The 17,205-nt window shown below is 34.4% G+C and overlaps 1 protein-coding gene across 4 annotated transcripts in view; it reads left to right on the top strand.

The window, feature by feature from the left end:
• LOC129218146 (protein PALS2-like) overlaps window positions 1–15,971 on the top strand; it is a 188,473-nt gene extending 172,502 nt beyond the window's left edge. For 3 of the 4 annotated variants that reach the window (XM_054852361.1, XM_054852359.1, XM_054852362.1), the window contains 2 exons: window positions 2,427–2,498; window positions 8,436–15,971. In XM_054852361.1, coding sequence (XP_054708336.1) covers window positions 2,427–2,498; window positions 8,436–8,612 — 249 coding nt within the window. In that variant the 3' untranslated portion in view covers window positions 8,613–15,971. Of the gene's footprint in view, window positions 1–1,421; window positions 1,511–2,426; window positions 2,499–8,435 lie in introns of all 4 variants that reach the window. The other variant, XM_054852360.1, reaches the window with a different exon arrangement.
• The last annotated feature ends 1,234 nt before the right edge of the window (window positions 15,972–17,205 follow it).

Here is a 17,205-nt window from a genome sequence, read left to right as displayed (position 1 = left end):
CTATACAGCATGATTTAGAAAAATATTTCAATGAAAGCCTACCTAGGATGTTATGTTTAAACGTGTTTTACTGAAAACTTGAAAATGTCCACTTACATCCCTTTGCTTCTCACTGCCTCAATTGAATTTGTTGCTTAAAATAATTAAAAGATTAAAAATCTACAAGAAACTACAATTTATATGAAGTAGCCAGTTTTGAGCACATTATTGAAGTGATGACAATAATATCATATTCTGAAGAAGAAATTTTGCATTTTTTTAAAGTCTTAAATTCAAATTATGTTTCTCATCATCACAAATTGCGATAGGACCCTACCCATTAGCTTTCTTGTCTCTACAAATGGAATTGAATGGAAATGGCCAAGAAATTTGCACTTGTCATGTTTTGACTGATGATTTTTCTATAATAGGTAATACAAAGCATATCCATAAATAAAGAAATGCTGATTAGGATGCAAAAAAAAAAATATGACCAGTACATTTATCATAAAGGTTATTTACAGCATATAACATTTTTCATTTTTATTTCCTGACAATTTCAAATAATAGGAATTAGTAATCTGGAAATTTGTGAAGTTTTGCTGTTTAAGTTCATCTATGTACGTGTTTATTCCAGAAAAAAATGCGATTTTACGCAACTCCCTCCCCCCCTCCTGTTTTTTAATGTAAAGTCTGCTTGAGTTAAGCCCTGAAAAACATATGAATGAAATTGAACCACAGACAATTTATTACTATGACCACAGAAATTTTGCTCTCTAAATAAATATAAAAAACAACCGTTGTCATGGCAATCTGAAAAATAAAAGCAAAATCAACTTTGATCAAGTGTGGGTAATTAGGGCTCGACTGATAGCCCTTTTTGGCCAATGGGCCTATACCAGTTGTTCAAAGTTGGCCGATGGCCGATTTTTTTTTTTAGTTTCAAATTTCCGATAGAAACACTTTACTAAACATGGCCTAAATGTAGGTTTTAAACATTTTTAAAGCATTCAGTGCCGTAAACACAGGCTACTTTAGCTCACATTTAGAATTTTCTAATTTTTTTCTCAATAACTTTGAAACTATTGATATTTCTAGGCTGTGGAAACTTTTGTTACACATCTAAAGCATTCTTAATTTGATTTCTGACTAGTTATCGTTTTAAGATAAATACCTTTGCTAAAGTAAAGTAAGAAATAACAACGTCAAAAAGCATAAATTGCAGATTACTGCAGACACGCGTTTCAACGTTACAAGGAACGCCTTTTTCAATATGCGTGTTGAAAAATTTCGGTAGTGACCCTAAATTCAGCTTGCTCCGAAATCCAAAATTTAGTGTTGGCCCTGTTGCTGCCTAACTTTGGGTCATATAATGTACTTACTTTTAACTATGCAGTAAAAAATAGATAAATAAAAGTTAGGTTTTCCCCCTTCTTTTCTAGAAAACATATGCCTTACATCATTATTTAGATGTTTTTCTAGGCCGATGGGCCAATGTTTTCTTCTTGGTAGCATCGGCCGAGTCCTGTGGGTAAGAAGCATTTTGAGATTGCTCAAAAAAAAATTAATGTTTGACATTTTGAATTCAAATCATGCTTTCGCATTACAAGTGCTTATGCGTGTATGTAGGCGCGTGAGTATGTAAGTGTAAGGGTGTGTGTGTGTGTGTATGTAGGCATTTGGTCTGGATATGTGCTGTGTGTGTATGTGTGTAGGTATGCTTGTGTATGTGGGACATGGACGCAACCGCCGAAGAGGAGCATATGCCGGTAGACAGTGCTGTTATTGGAGGCCCAGGACCAGAGGAAAAACACCTGCTGACAGTGGTGCTCGCGACGTCATTCAATGGTCAAGTAAAAAGAGTTAGCAATTGGTGATTGCTCATGGAAAAAAAAACAGTTTGAATTTTGAGATCTTGAATTCAAATTAGGTTTTTTGAAATCGTGAATTGCGATAGGACCCTACTCATTGCGTTTAATGCTTCCACTAATGACTTTTATTGCAACCATAATTTGAATTCATGATGTCATCCGGGGCTGAATGTTATGTGCTGGATACTGTTTTCTCGTTAAATGGATTGTGTAAAGATGAGAGTAGGTCGATCATAAATAATTCAATCCCGAGGCAGAGGGAGGAAATGTTGGTGACTGAAGAAGTTTTTGGGGGAAGCCACAGCCACCTTATTAAACTGGGTCACCACATAGCCATTGGGAACCAAGTCTTGGCCTTTACTTAAAAGTACTGTGGTTTATTTAATTGAATAAAAGAACTGTGTGAATGTGGATTTAATTTGGGGGGTATTAATATTATTTGGTAAAATTTCAATCACCTGGTTCTTAATTTTAATTTTATAATATAATTTGCAGTTCGCCCACAATGATATTTTTGGTGTGTAATTCATATACCATGTATAACATTTATTTATGTATTTAATGCATTCTTTATAGTTTGATCGTGCTCTGGGCAGGCATGGATCAAGACGTGCAAGAACTTTGGAAAGTTTGGCTTCATTATATGAGGTATGACAAAAATGGATACTAATGGGCCATTCCATGAAAAAGTCAACCGCTTGTCCCGCATGTGACAGTTCATAAATGTTATTAAAAGGCAATGATTTAAAGGGTAATGATGAAATTTTTGCATAAGATATCAGACATAAGTTTGTAATTTGTTAAAGAGAAAAAATTTGTTAATATTTTTAAGTATTATTTTTAATGAAATATATGAGGCGTCACATGTGAGACAAAATGACTGTATTCTGTGGAATGGCCCTATTATCTTTACATGAGAAAAAATTACTCCATGCAACAAAAAAAAAAAAAAAAAAACTTTCAAAATGCTTCTGAGATAAATCTTCCTGATTCTGATGTAAAATGACCCTCTGAATCCAAATATGGCTACCGTTCTATTCATACACGTCCCACTCTTTGGGAATGATGCCCCCCTCCCCAATTTCTGATTTCGACAGTTTCATAGGCATTATTTTTATTTGGAGGGGAAGGGAGCATTATATTATCTATTAACATTCTTCTGAGGAGCTAGAGAGGTGCAAAGTTCCAAAGCATGAGCACTTGTAATAGGTTGGGAAATTGACGGGGGTACAGTTGACTCCTGCTACAACGCGATTCGACTTACGCAAAAGGGCTATAACGTGAATTTTTTCACTAGCAAGGAAATTTGGAGCTAACGCGAATACCTCGTGGACAACACGGAATGTTTTTGGAAAAAAGTATCGGCTTCGTTTATTGGCTACTAAATATTGATTTCGTGAATGTTATTACATCCCTCTAGCATCACTGACAGCGAAAGTTCTTGCACCAAACTAGTCTACGTATTGTGTTGTTAGTGCATCAAATAATCACTCAGCATCTTTCTTTTTTTTTCAGTCTAGTTATTAAAGTTGATGAAATACTATGACACCTTAGTGCGCTGTTTCATCCAAAGTTTGAAGATTGAAAGAAAGAGAAAGTTTCTGCGGAAAATAAAGGTTCAGATTAATTATCGATCTGCTTGAACAACTACAAAACGTCGATGGTAGCACGACAATAAATATGAGTGAATCTTCTATACATACAATTAAAAGTCAAAACAAAAATTTATTCATAAAAGTTCAGAACTTTGTTTCTATATTGAAGCTTGCAGAGTGTGTAAGCAAAGTAGATATGTATTATCAAAATGGAAACTGCTCTTGTACTGTGGATTAATAAGATCTGCAAGAGGCTGTTTTCATTAATGGAAACGTTGTACTAAAAGAAAAGAAAAAGCAGTCACATTTAAAAATGTACAGTACTGTTATAGTGCAGAATTTTATTATTACTACATACTGGTGTGCATGCCGTTTTGTTTTACTTTATGTCTTTCCCTCCCATTGATCATTCATTTTGTGCATCTTAAAGTATTTTAAAATAAATAAAAGGGCTTTTTTATTTTTAAAAAACAGTATAAGTTTGGTTCTTAATGTAAGAAACTCTAATGTATAGTTGAGGAATGCTTTAAAGCAGTTTAAGGGGTATTTAGCAGTGTCTAGAAGAATTTTACATGTTTTTAAAAAAATTGTATACGTACATTTTTATACAACGTGAAATTTCGACTTACGCGAGGAGTTTTGGAATGCATCCCTCGCGTAATCAGGACTCGACTGTATTCCCCCCTAAAATATTTCACAAATCATCAAAACTAATCTTTTTTCTAGAGGTTTGTTTTAATTTTTTTTCTAACTTTTTTTCTGCATAAAACCAGACCATAGGAGCATTGTAAAAAAAATTAAAAAATTTTTGGAAGCATTGCATTTTGCATAATCAGAGTCACATCGCCGATCTTCAGTAAAGAACCTTCCCCTGTTATGCAACTTACATTCCCACCATAATAATAATTAAAAATGAACCTAAATATGCATTAATATATATCTAGAGGCACACTGATTCCATTGTTTATCATTTCTTAATATAATGAAGAAAAATAGAGGGGGTGCATCCCCAGAAATATAGATATTCATTAATGCTTTGCTATAAGCATACTTAAGATTATTTTAATCTTAATCATGTCTGTGAATTATGTTGAATGATACGGAGAGGTTCTTTACTGAAGATCTACAAATCAACTCTGATTTTGCAAAATGCCATGCTTCCAATAATCTAAAAAGAAATTTTTACAACCTGAAAAATTCTTCGGATATGGCGCTCATCCGAGTGAGTCCTATGCTCTGGTTTTATGCCAAAAAATTTGAGACAAATTTAAAACCAACCCCTAGAAAAAAAAAGGATCCGTTTTGATGATTTAAAAACGTATTTCAGGCTAGAATACGCCCATGTTTCCCAACTTGCTCCAAATGTTCATGCTTTTGATCTTTGCACCTCTCTAGCCCCTCAGAAGAGTGTTAATGGATAATATAACACTCCTTTCCCCTCTAAATAAAAGTAATGGCTATGAAACTGTCAAAAATTGAAAAAAAGGGGGGGGGGGCATTCCCTAAAAGTAGGACGTGGAGGGGAAAAACGGTGGTCATATATGGATTCGGGGGATCATTTTACATAAGAATGAGCAAGAATTATATCGGAAGCATTTTGAAGGTATTCTTTTGCTGCACGGTGTTATTTTATTAGTTTAGTTGAGCCTGCTTATTGGAATATTGGTTAAAAGAATATCCTGTTTAATGTTTAAACTTTCAAAGCACCAAACCATTGGTGCCATTTTGATCCCGGTTATGGAATATCCTGCCTATTAGAGTATTTTTTGTGGAAAATTGGTTATTCCATTAAACGAGCTCAACTGTATGTGAAAAAAAGTTTTTCCCACAATGATATTTCTCAGTGATTTGCAATTTTCTGCTTAGTATCTCTTAAGTTTTCTAGATTTTTGCTATTTTCCGATTTTCCCCCGCAATTTTTAATTCTATCCTATAACAAGGCTGTAAAACAAGACTTAAATGGTCCCGAGGTAGCCTCACAGTTGATTACTTTTTGTCTCTCTTAATCTCTATTTTCAAATTTAGTCTACTTCCCTGCTATTTTTAATTGGTAAATTTTGGTGTTTGAGTGTTTCTTATTTCGTTTTCATTATCTCTTATTTCATTTACATCATCTGTGTGTTGAAATGCATATTGCTTAGTGCTTATTGCATCCCTAACAGGGTTTGAAATTTTTATCTTCAGATCAATCTCCAATTGTTTTCAAAATGTAGAAAAATTTTTTAAATATTTTCCTTTCAGCTAACTTTTTTTTTTCATGTGTGTGGAAGCAAAATACAAAAAGTTGTACATAAAGTAGTAATCTTTACAGGAAAAGAATTGTTGTTAAGTAATACATCTGAACTAGAAAGGAAATTTAGGTATGGTTATGATTTGAATCGTTTATTGGCATTTAAAACATTTGTGTTGTTTTAATAGATTAAAAAACATCTCAGAGGTGGATTATGAGCAAGAGCAATGCATCAAAATCAAATTTGGGATTTTTCCTGTTAACAAAAGTAAAAAACCCTATTTTCATTACAAACTGTGCCAAAGAACAATGTTTTCAGCAATGCAGTTTTCTCTTTCCCTAAAATTCTTCATTTTTGTATGTATCCCATATGAAATTCAGAAAATATCTTATGAAGAATTAGGAATAAAATTATGAGAAGATATATACACTGCTCAACATTGAAAATGCAACACCAAGAAGGAGTGGTCCGAAAGTGATGAAATTTGGAAAAAAGACAGAGATAGCAAGAAATAATAAATGATCTTAGTTTCAAAATGAAAGGCATAATACAGAGCGAAAACGGCATCAGCTCAGTAGGATGTAAGACCAACGCGGACAGCAATACATGAAGAAACACGTCTAGGCATAGAGTCAATAAGGGTGCGGATGGTGTCCAGAGGGATGGCTCTCCATTCCCTTTCAACCATTTGCCACAGTTCGTCCTCGGAACGAGGCAGGGACAGAGTCTGCAAACGGCGTCCAATCACATCCCACACATGTTCGATTGGTAACAGGTCTGGAGATTATGGTGGCCAGGGAAGCATCTGTGTGCCTTGGAGAGCATGTTGGCAGATGCAAGTACTGTGTGGTCGGGCGTTATCCTGCTGAAAAATTGCATTAGGTAGCCCTTGAAGGTAAGGGATTGTCACCGGCCGCAGCACATTATCCAAGTATCATTGGACCGTCATAGTGCCCTAAATACGAACTAGAGGTGATATGGAATTGTACGCAATTGAGCCCCAAACCATTATGCCACGCTGTCGTACGGTGGGACGCTCCACAGTTACTGCCGGATTAGATCTGTCTCCACGTCGACCCAACACACTTATGCGGCGACTATCACTGGATAAACGGAAGCGGGATTCATCTGAAAACACAACATTTTGCCATTCTGTCAACCATGTCGCTCTAGTCCGGCACCATACTAAGCGTTGCTGTCTATGTTGTGAGGTCAATGGCAGTCTTAGCGGGCGCCGTGATTGCAGACCATGTATGATCAAACGATGGGAAATGGTTCTGGTTGACACAGGAACATTCAGGGTATCTTGCACCTGCTGCAGAATCGAGGAGCAAGTGACTTTTGGGTCTGCTACAGCTTGTCGACGGATGCGTCGATCCACGCGTTCTGACGTCACTCTGGCTGCCCCTGCACCCCTCAATCTTGCCGCATTTCATTGTTCCAACCATCTTCGGCACAGCCGATACACCGTGCTCGCATCCATGTGGGTATCAGCTGTGATTTGACGTACGGACCAACCTCCCCTTCTCAGTCTGATCACCATACCCCTCGTAAAGTCGTCTATCTGCTGGAAGTGTCTTCGTTGACGGCCGCCTGACATTCTCTCGTGTTACAGATATCCTCCAAGACAAGAGCAAAATTTCTTCGATAATTCTCCAGTCAGAAATAACGACAAGAATATTGCCCATTCTGCAAGTTCCTTCCCTTATATCTTACTTCACGTGCATCGGAGAGCTGCGCATTTGTCATCATTTACATAACTCAGTAATGTACCTCTACTCTAAAATTTGCATAAATTTCTGAACACTCCTTGGTGTTGCATTTTCAATGTCGAGCAGTGTAATTTTAGAAAACAATTTTTATTTTCCGCTATTTCTGAAAGTAATGTTTTTTCTATAATATAGCAACAAGTTCTTTGGTCTAAAACAGTTGGAATTATGCTGCAGATTTGATCTCCTTTTAAAATGTTAAGCAGATTTAAGACTGAATCATTTTGTGTACATTCTGTTTAACATGTCCAGTTTTCTGTTTTGCATGAATTTGCTTTTTTTCCCCTTAGAAAAAATGTGTAATAAGCTTAGAAACAACTAAAATATATTTTTATCCAAAAATGGTTACTCCCATATCTTGTTGATCATCTCTTCGAAAAGGCTGCAAATAGAAAGACTATTTGATTTTCTTTCGCAAACATTTCGTGTTTCAACAGAAATTTTTTAAATCAAAAACATAGAATGTGCATTTATTTCGGTTAGTTTAAAAGTGTGTTATGTAAGAGATATTTAATTTTGGTAATATTCTCTTTTTGCATATTAAGATAAAAATGTTAAGTATCTGTGCACCCATTTTAAACTTTCTTCAGGTATGAAATGTAATACAGTGAACTCTCTATCAGAACACTCCCTAATGTGAACACCCCAATATTCTGAGCACAGTTTAATTGTCCAGGCGAGTACCTGTGCATTATTTGGTCTCCCTCTATAATGTACTCCTCCATAATCTGAAAGCTTTTGTTCTTTGCCATGAGTGTTCAGAGAAAAGGGAAAATCCAGTTAATATACAGTGGATAGATAAAATGTTTAGAAAAATATTGCCTTTTTCTTTTAATCATGTATCCATGAAAGCAACAAGTGAATTTTTATCATTGATATTAATTAATGATATCAAGCAATCTAGTAATGTCGCCTTGTATGTGTCACTACATTTTTTTAAATTCATTTTTTATAATTTTTGATATAACGTTATCATATTAATTGCAATAGGAAGAAGATCTTCGAAGTACAGTTGAAGAAAGTGCCAGGCTGCAGCGTGCATATGAAAGATACTTTGATTTAGTACTTCTAAATTCAAATTTTGATAAAACTTATGAAGAACTGAAAGCTGCTATTGATGCATTATCTACACAACCACAATGGGTGCCTATATCTTGGGTTTATTGAGGTTCAGCAAGATTGTTTATACTTGAATATATTTTATAAAAACATGTAATAAAAAATTAATTTTGAACTATGAGCTCTGATTTTATGAAAACTGTTGAATCTTGTTTACATTATATGTGTGTCTGTGATCATGAGGGTTGAATCTGTAGTATGCTATGTTGATTAATAGTTGAAAAAGGAAAAATACTCCATGTAAATTTGAGCATCACGGTTCATAATATAGTTTGCCACCTTTCTCTTATTTCATCAAAGGGAATGTTTAAGTTTCCCAAAGTAATAAAACTCAAGATTGTCTTCCACATAGAGGGGGAAAGTGGGGTAAAACCGGAAAGTCAGGAGCAAACCGAGTACTCCCTTTTAGCCTCTAAGTGATGCAATCATGTGGACAAGGGATTAACTATGTTCCACCTTGATGAAGAAGCAGTGGCCATTAAATTAGAACTCAACAGACTCACTTCTTTCGTTCCTGTGAAGAAAATTCCGTTTGAGTGGTTTTGCTTAAAATTTTTGAACAAAACTAGACCGATTATACTATGTTCATGTTTCTGCAACAGTAAAGTTATGTAGCTCTCCTTGTACAACGTTTAATTACCTTAAATCAATCATTAAATTAATATCATTATTATTCTAAGTAATTGTCTGTAGCGTTCTGTATAGTCATATGACGGCATTTTTTATGAAAACTGTATGTGCGAGGCAAAACCGGGTATTACACCCATACACTGAGAGAAAGATACAACTGAAGGAGGACAAGAGAAAGGGAAAAACTCATTTTGACGGGCTCCCCATACAAGCTTCATCTTCAGGCAACATTAGAAGAAAAGAAAAGGAAAAATGATGGAAAGAGGCCCAAAGATGGACGGAAGAAAAAAAATACCTGAAGGAAAGACAAACAAATCAAAGAAAAGGCAACATTATGAAGATGCCAAAAAGGAAGACGTCCAAAGAAGAAGCATCCAAAATAAGCGTAAGAAATAAGCATGCAAAAAAACAAAAACCGAAAGAGCAAATGAGGGATGAATCCAGTGAAGAGGATGACAATACTCCCTGCATTTACTGCAATGAGCTTTATTTGGACTTCAAGGGTGGTGAGGGATGGATCCAATGCAGTCGTTGGGCCCATGAAAGCTGCCCTGGGGCCGAAAAGGAAGATAACTATTTTACTTGCGACGTGTGTCAATAGGCCTTATAGCACAGCAAAAAATTAAAGGTAAAGACAATTAAATTTACGGACAGCTCATCAATATATGTCTTTTTATGCTTATTCTATTATGTTATGACAATAGTTAACATACGTTACTAAGTAAAGCTTGATTTTTGTGGAAAATTTTAAAATTGTTATTTTCCCAAAGCAATAACATGTCTGCCCGGTTTTACCCTACTAGTGGGGCATAACCGGGTAGAATGACTTTTTTACAAAAAAAATAATAATAATAATAATAAAAATTTGAAAAAAAAAAAAAAAAAACATGTATGTTTTTGAAACTGGTTGCATTAATAGTTTAGTAGTGCATACTTTTGCGAAATTTTGTTCCTTTACGCTAAAAACTGATTTCTGGAAGCCTGCAAACCTTAGGGTCCCAGATTTACCCCATTTTCCCCTACTTTTGTTTTCTGGAAAGCGCTTATCAATTCATATAATCAAACCATGTATTAATTAAACAATTTAAAATGGTTTTGCATAATTTGAATGTATCATCTCGATTGTTTTAGTTCTCAGTCTTACCCCTTGACATATGATAACGTCCTAGAGCCGTCTGGTATATGGCGGCACTGAAATAAATGTGTTGAAGACATCAAAATCTACAATGGTATATGAAATGAATGACGTCAGGAAACGAATGTCAAGTCACATTTATTGTAGAGTTATTGTAACTGTAAGTGATTTTATTTGTATGTTAAGGGATTAACACTGTTCAGTTGAGAAAGAAAGTGGATTGTATCAAAACTCACTTTCATTTTTATTGCATTGTAAAAAGTCAATGAGAAAGTGACCAAGTTTCTTAGTAGTTTTAAATTTTGTTTTTGCATATGCCAAGTGTAGTTTGGGAATTTTCTTTCTTGTTTATTTTCAGATATTGTATTTATTCATAAATAGTTGAAGCTTAGTAAATGAATGTGTTAAGTGATTGTTTTGAAGAAATAGATATTTTCTCAACAAAGACGAAACTGCAATCTCTGGGTGTCGTAACCAGTGTAGGTATAATACGTTAAAAGTGTTTAAAGTTCAGCACAAATGCTTAAAGACATGGAGGATCACAACCCTAACACTTTCAAACATAATCTGTAACTATGTTTTACAGACTTCAATCACCGAATATTACTGTCTTGACTGCCCTTTTTCCTATTTGTATGCTCATATTTTTAAAAGGGCACCCTCCAAAGTCAGAATTTGGACTAACGCTTGTCTTACATCAACAATGCAGTATTAGGCAGAAAAATGCTGATGGTTTAGCATGGGGAAATGTAAGGCAAATAGTTTTGAGAATTTTTATTTGTTGCATAACACAATCTTTTATTTAGCTCTTTAACTATACATCTAAAAATTTTGTGTATTTAATGAGAGAAAGGCATTAAATCAAGAATAAGCATTTTCTTAACCATGTTGATAGACAGTGTAAAGAAATCAACATTTCAGTTATATCCCTTCTTTTTTTGTTAGAAAACTGCAACAGATCTTGTTTAAAACACTAAAATAATAACCTGATGATTTATTTTTGAAAATTTTTCCTAAATAGTTTTTGTAAGTTAATAAGTTTATTTTAAGGTGTATTTTGATATTTTATGTAAGAACCTTTAATTTTTAATTCAAGTTTGTTAAAAATCAATACATTAGACTATACTTAGTAACACTGGAACTGAAGGGGAAAAAAATAATTATTTTTGTCTGTAGTTCCAGCTGAAAATATATCTATAATCCTTACCCTTACATTATCAAATACTTTTCTTGCAGAGATTTTCATTCTAAATCAGTGGCATACTTTTTTTTACTTATTTTGAATAACTATAACAGATGGTTTTTAATAAGAGATATCCATGTACGAGTTCTCATTATTTAGTTTCAAAATATTCCTTTCAAGCTTTTTTTTTTTTTCATTTGACACTTACATGTTAAATACCAATGCATTGAGTGTAATAAACATGCTTTGAGAGGACATATATAATTTATCTATTGTGCTCAGCATAGTTATCTTTTCATTCATTCACAAACAATTAAGTTCCTAGTTAAATTTGCTTCTGTAACAGCCATAGCAACCTGGTTAATTAAAATTTTTGCCTTTTGAAAGTTGTCAGATAAGTATAAACCATACTTAAGGGGTTGAATACTTATAGTATTTTAGTAAAAAAATTATATTGTGATAAGAAATATGGGTACAAAACCAGTTTGAAAGGTAATTTTCTTTCAAGACTTGTCCCATAAGTTGTATTGTTGTTACATATGCCTACCCGGAACTCAATCCATGAAGATTTAGCAGCTCAATACTTCACGAGTGAAACAAGGAACAGAAATGCAATAAAGAAACTGGATAAGCATGATATACAAATGAATAAACAAGAAAGGGAGAAGAGTTGAGCTGAATCAATAACTGTTCATAAGAGTTTTGGCAGTTCAATATAATTTGGGTATTTTTCCTAATCTCTGAGCCTTTGGATGCCTGCACCTGGCCTGTGCACTTAAGAAGGTGTTCTGATTTATAGGATCCACTTTGCAGAATTTACAAATGTTAAGAGTAGTTTACTTAGTTTGTTAAGATGTTCTGCTAAGCAGTTGTGGCTAGTCCTTAGTCTGAATTTTGCCACAGATTCTTTACAGGATCCATGACAGCATGATTTCCAGCTAGTTTGGACACTCGCCCACAATTTTCCCATTGACTTAACAGCTTGGACTGACTTGAGAGTATCAATATTTTTTCTATAACCGTATCCTTTTAGTGAATCTAGAGGAATAAGATTGTTATTTTGTGATTGAAAAGGTCATCTCTTATTCAACGAACCTGCCTTTTTGTTGCCGTCGATTCCCATGTGCAAAGGAATCCATTTTAGATTTTGCCAGAATTTCCTAGTGAGTTTAAAGTCTGCTTAAATTTCAATACTGTTTGAGTTTCCTTATTTTCACAAACAATAGCATTCAAACAATAGCATAATATAAAATTTCAATTCAGTAGGCTATAAAAATAGGCTTACCTTTTTTCATGCTGCAATCTGTTTGTTCTTTTCTACATCAGTAGGTCGGTTAATTCTTGCTGAAACTCATATCTGAACTCATATTAATCTGAGGCCTGAAAAAAGGACTACACAAAACTTCTATCAACTAAACTATATTACTATTTTACATGTTATATTTACAATTAAGGAGAAAACATTCCGAAAATTGACAAAACATAATCCAGGAGTTTACATTGTACAGCTTGAGGTTTTGAAGTATTACTTAATTCTGATCTCAAGGTTCGGATAGAAAGTTATTTATTCAGTTAAAGTGGATGAAATTATTCTGAGAGGAAAAATAAGGGAGAGGGAATTGAGTGTTTGCTAAGTCTATACTGATTTGTGGCAGCTGCCTGAATGGCAACTGAAGAGTCATCTAAGATGACTGGAATAGTGAGACACTTTTTTGTCGTGTGATTTTCCAATGTTCATGAAAGAGAAAAACCTTGGCATGAAAATTCAACGTGTAACATCGGACCAATGCATACTGTGAGAAGTCTTCGGTATACATTGGCTCCAGCATGATCTTGCATCATAGTGTCATCTAAGCCATTCAGTTCAAGGATATTGTTTTTGCAACATACATAATAAGTTCATATTTAATATAGTGTCTGGCAAGTCTTTCTTCTTCTAGCTGGTTCTCAATATCCATGGTCGAGGGCAAACCAGCAACTTGTTAAGTTCTTCAGTTCCCTTGTATAATGGAGTAGTTTGTTACAAGCTTCTTAGAAGAAACTTGCATTTTTAAGGAGCTTGTTTTGCATTCATTAATTCTCTACACTCTTTCTAATGCTTTCATTTTAATGTATGAGCCAACAGCCTGTTTCCTAATCTCTGTGGTAATTAGGAGGTTGTAATTATAGATTTGCATCACAGCTATTGGAGTGGTCTTGACTGCTACAGTAATAATGCAATGGGCTCTGTTGAGGACCTTCTCTATTGTCAGTTTTTCCATGAGCAGCAGCAATCAAGACCTCACTACCGTATTTGATAAGAGCCTAACATAAGTGATGTAAATTTATTAAGAGTATATTATACACTTACCCATTTAGCACCTTCTAATTTTTCCGTAATCGAAGTTCTCTTTTCTCCTTTTTCTTTTATATTGACATGGTCAGCAAAGTTTAGTTTGTTGTCTAGTACTATACCTAAACATGTAGTGCTAGTGCTTGTTTGAAATACTGCATTATCTATTTTAAAGGTGAAGTTTGCATTAACCTGTCTCAGGGAGAATAACCCATAAACTTTCAAGTTATATATACAAGTACAAATCTGACAACCAGCAACAGGCTCTTGGCCCAACTAGGCTGGACCTAGTATATTTATTAGTCCTCAATGACGATCAATGGCCCACTTAAAGCTACCCACCTCCTTGCTCATTACCACCTCTTCTGATAAGCTGTTCCACATACACAATCTAAAGTAGTAGTTTTTCCTTATTTCCAGGTTAGCCTGAGATTTAAATAACTTAAAACAATGACCCATTGTCCTGCTTTCTGTGCTAAAATTTAATCCATTAACATCATTCATTTTGATAAATTTAAACAACTGAATCAAGTCCCCTCTGACCCTCCTTTGCTCCAGGCTGTTTGGATATAAAAGAAAGAGTTATATTTCATTTGTTACATCAGTTTATTCTGTAACTCTAACGAGAGACTCATTCCTTGAATGAATAAAAATGACAACAACGTGTATGAAGTACAAATAAAGTAGTATAAAAGAGTTTAAAACTCAGCAAACAGCTGTTTCGGGGCTGTCACATGCAAGCCCCTTCATCAATGCAAAAAAGAAAAATTAAAAGTCCACACAATGTGAACCAAACGATAAATGAACAAAAAATGGAAGGCAGCAAAGTAAATAGGAATGGAAATCGGAAACACATGCGTCACAGAACACCAACGACACCTATAGTGCAGAAAAACATCACAAACAGGAAAAAGTACTTTTTTCTGTTTGTGACGTTTTTTAAGGATTTTTGTTGGTAACTAGGCATTTTAAGTTCAAAGCTTAAATTATAAGTAACATCAGAACAGTTTCAAAAGCTACGTATCATTCCAAATACTGTAAATAAATATCTTTTGAAAAGTTTGACAATCATTTAAAGTATTTTTTGTAGATGGAATATTAACTCTTTGCAGCCAAAACATAGATGCACGAATGTCCTCCTGTATGTGTAATCTTGGGCATGTTATCTGTCTTCAACTTGAAACCACAGAATGTAATCAATGTCTGTAGTTTGTCAGGTTTCCATGTTCTAATTGATGCTTATAACCTATTGTTTGGGCAGCTGTCTGTTGACAAGTATCCAAATTTGTAATAAAGTTTGGGCATGTTCTAGCACCGAGCTGTTCTCTCAGGGTTAAATTGTAATTTTTTGTCTTAAACTGAGCATTGTTCTGTACCGTTGACTCTTAAAAAGTTGTAAAACCTGGTGAATAGATGTTACTGATGACAATTTTAATAATGCTTTGGTGCTTATAATGAAAATAAAGCTTTGTATTGCATTATTAGATGATTTTATCTCTCAAATTTTTTCTTGAGATATAACAAACTATGTTTATTTAAAATATTCATTATGTTTAATATTGGGAGTGATTTGTTTCATAGGTTTTAAGAAGAATCTCTTGTACATTGCTTTTTTTTTCTTTCTTAGGTGGTGTTAAGGAGTTTTACTTCATTTTAAAATATTTTGATATTTTAAGGAGTTGGTAGATTTTTATTTCTGTATTTCAAACGTTTTTACTCTTGTTTGTCTGTCTATATTGCAGTTCTTTTATATATTTTTTTTTAACCTATATTGTGTGATAAATAATGTTTTGAACATTATCAAGTCTGATAAATGTCGGACCAGTTATTGTGTTCACTTAATTTTGAAACGTTTCAGATTGAGTTTTTTAAATAGCTATCTTTTTTGTTAAATTTATTTTTACTGTTACATAAATGAACATAATTTAAGTGCAAATAAGTGCTTTATATTATATTCCATTAACATTCCATTTCCACGATATATTTATACAGAACGTTTTATATACCTTGGGTGGTTTTTACAACTACTGTCATTCTAGCAATCATCATATCATTGTCTAACCTTTTTTTTGCCTCATCACTTATATTTTGTTCTGAGAGTTTGAAATAAATTTCTATGAATATGTTTATCACTTTGTATTTGTCTACTTTCCACCAACATGCGTATGCAACAAAACCAATAGTACATTTTACAAAGCACAAAATTGCATTAACATGAAAACTATACAGATGGAAAAACTAAAGCAGTATTTCAATTTCCAATTTTGAACATTATGCTAACGCTATACAGAAATCGTGTAAAAGATCAAATACGTATGCAAGCAAGGTACTATTTATAAAATATTACAAAATATAAGAAACAAGCTAAAACTAAGGAATCAAGTAAAGAAATTGGTTTAATAGTCCTTGGCCTTCCAATATCAAGAAAAGATACATGGCCTCGTAAGGGCTAGACGAGCGGTGAGGTGTTCAGCACTCATGCACGATTGCAGGAGAGAGGGCAGGCAGGGCTATCCACTAGATGAAGTGTATACAGATGAGTGTAAAGACCTATTTTGAGTCGTTAACCAAAAAGCGGCTACAGCTCTATCTCTGGGACAGTCGGGGAGGTTTCGGATGGTATCCCTCCTACACATTTTTCTAATTCTGACTGATGTATGTCCCTAATAACGCAATTTATCTTCGATGAGACATACTACTTATAAGTTGACTAAATTAAGTGGAGTCTGGTTGACAAGGCATCAGGGGCGGACTGGCCACGTGTGAAATGTGGAAAATTCCACATGGGCCGTCCTTAACTGGGGCCGTTTTCTGTGCATTCAATGTGTACGTACCATTTTCCTCAATTTTTTTTTTTTTTTTTTTTTTTTTTTTAAGTTCTTAGCTGCTGCAGCCAGAACTGCTCTTTTTGTTTGGGGGGGAGGGGGAGGACGGCCGCTCCTTTTCAAGGGTCACTCTCAGGACGTTAGTCTGTTCTTACCTATAACTATTACCGTATCTTGTTACGTAGGGAAAACGAAACAATGTCTTTGTTGGGTGGTCTTCGTCCGAAGCCTTCAGGGTCCATGGGTGTCTCTCATATCTGTTCGGGATTGATGTTTCCTGGAATTCTGGTAAGGAGTTTTATTGGGGGTGGGGATCTTTTTTTGTGGCCATCAGAGAGGATTTGAGACTGTCTGGGAAAAGATTACATTGAACCTTTTTCAAATGAAATAAGAGAAAGGCGCCATCCTAAGAAATGTATAGGAGCAAAACGTCTGCTAAAAAGCTTTTTTTTTTTTCCTTTTCATCCTTCGTTTTTTTGTTATGTTTCCCAGCACTTTGCAATAGATAGATCCATGACTTTCTCAACCAATTAGAT

This window comes from Uloborus diversus, chromosome 3 (assembly GCF_026930045.1).
Source record: "Uloborus diversus isolate 005 chromosome 3, Udiv.v.3.1, whole genome shotgun sequence".
Taxonomy (NCBI): domain Eukaryota; kingdom Metazoa; phylum Arthropoda; class Arachnida; order Araneae; family Uloboridae; genus Uloborus; species Uloborus diversus.
The sequence above is the reverse complement of the archived record's forward strand: the minus strand, read 5'-3'. Positions and strand labels throughout refer to the sequence as shown.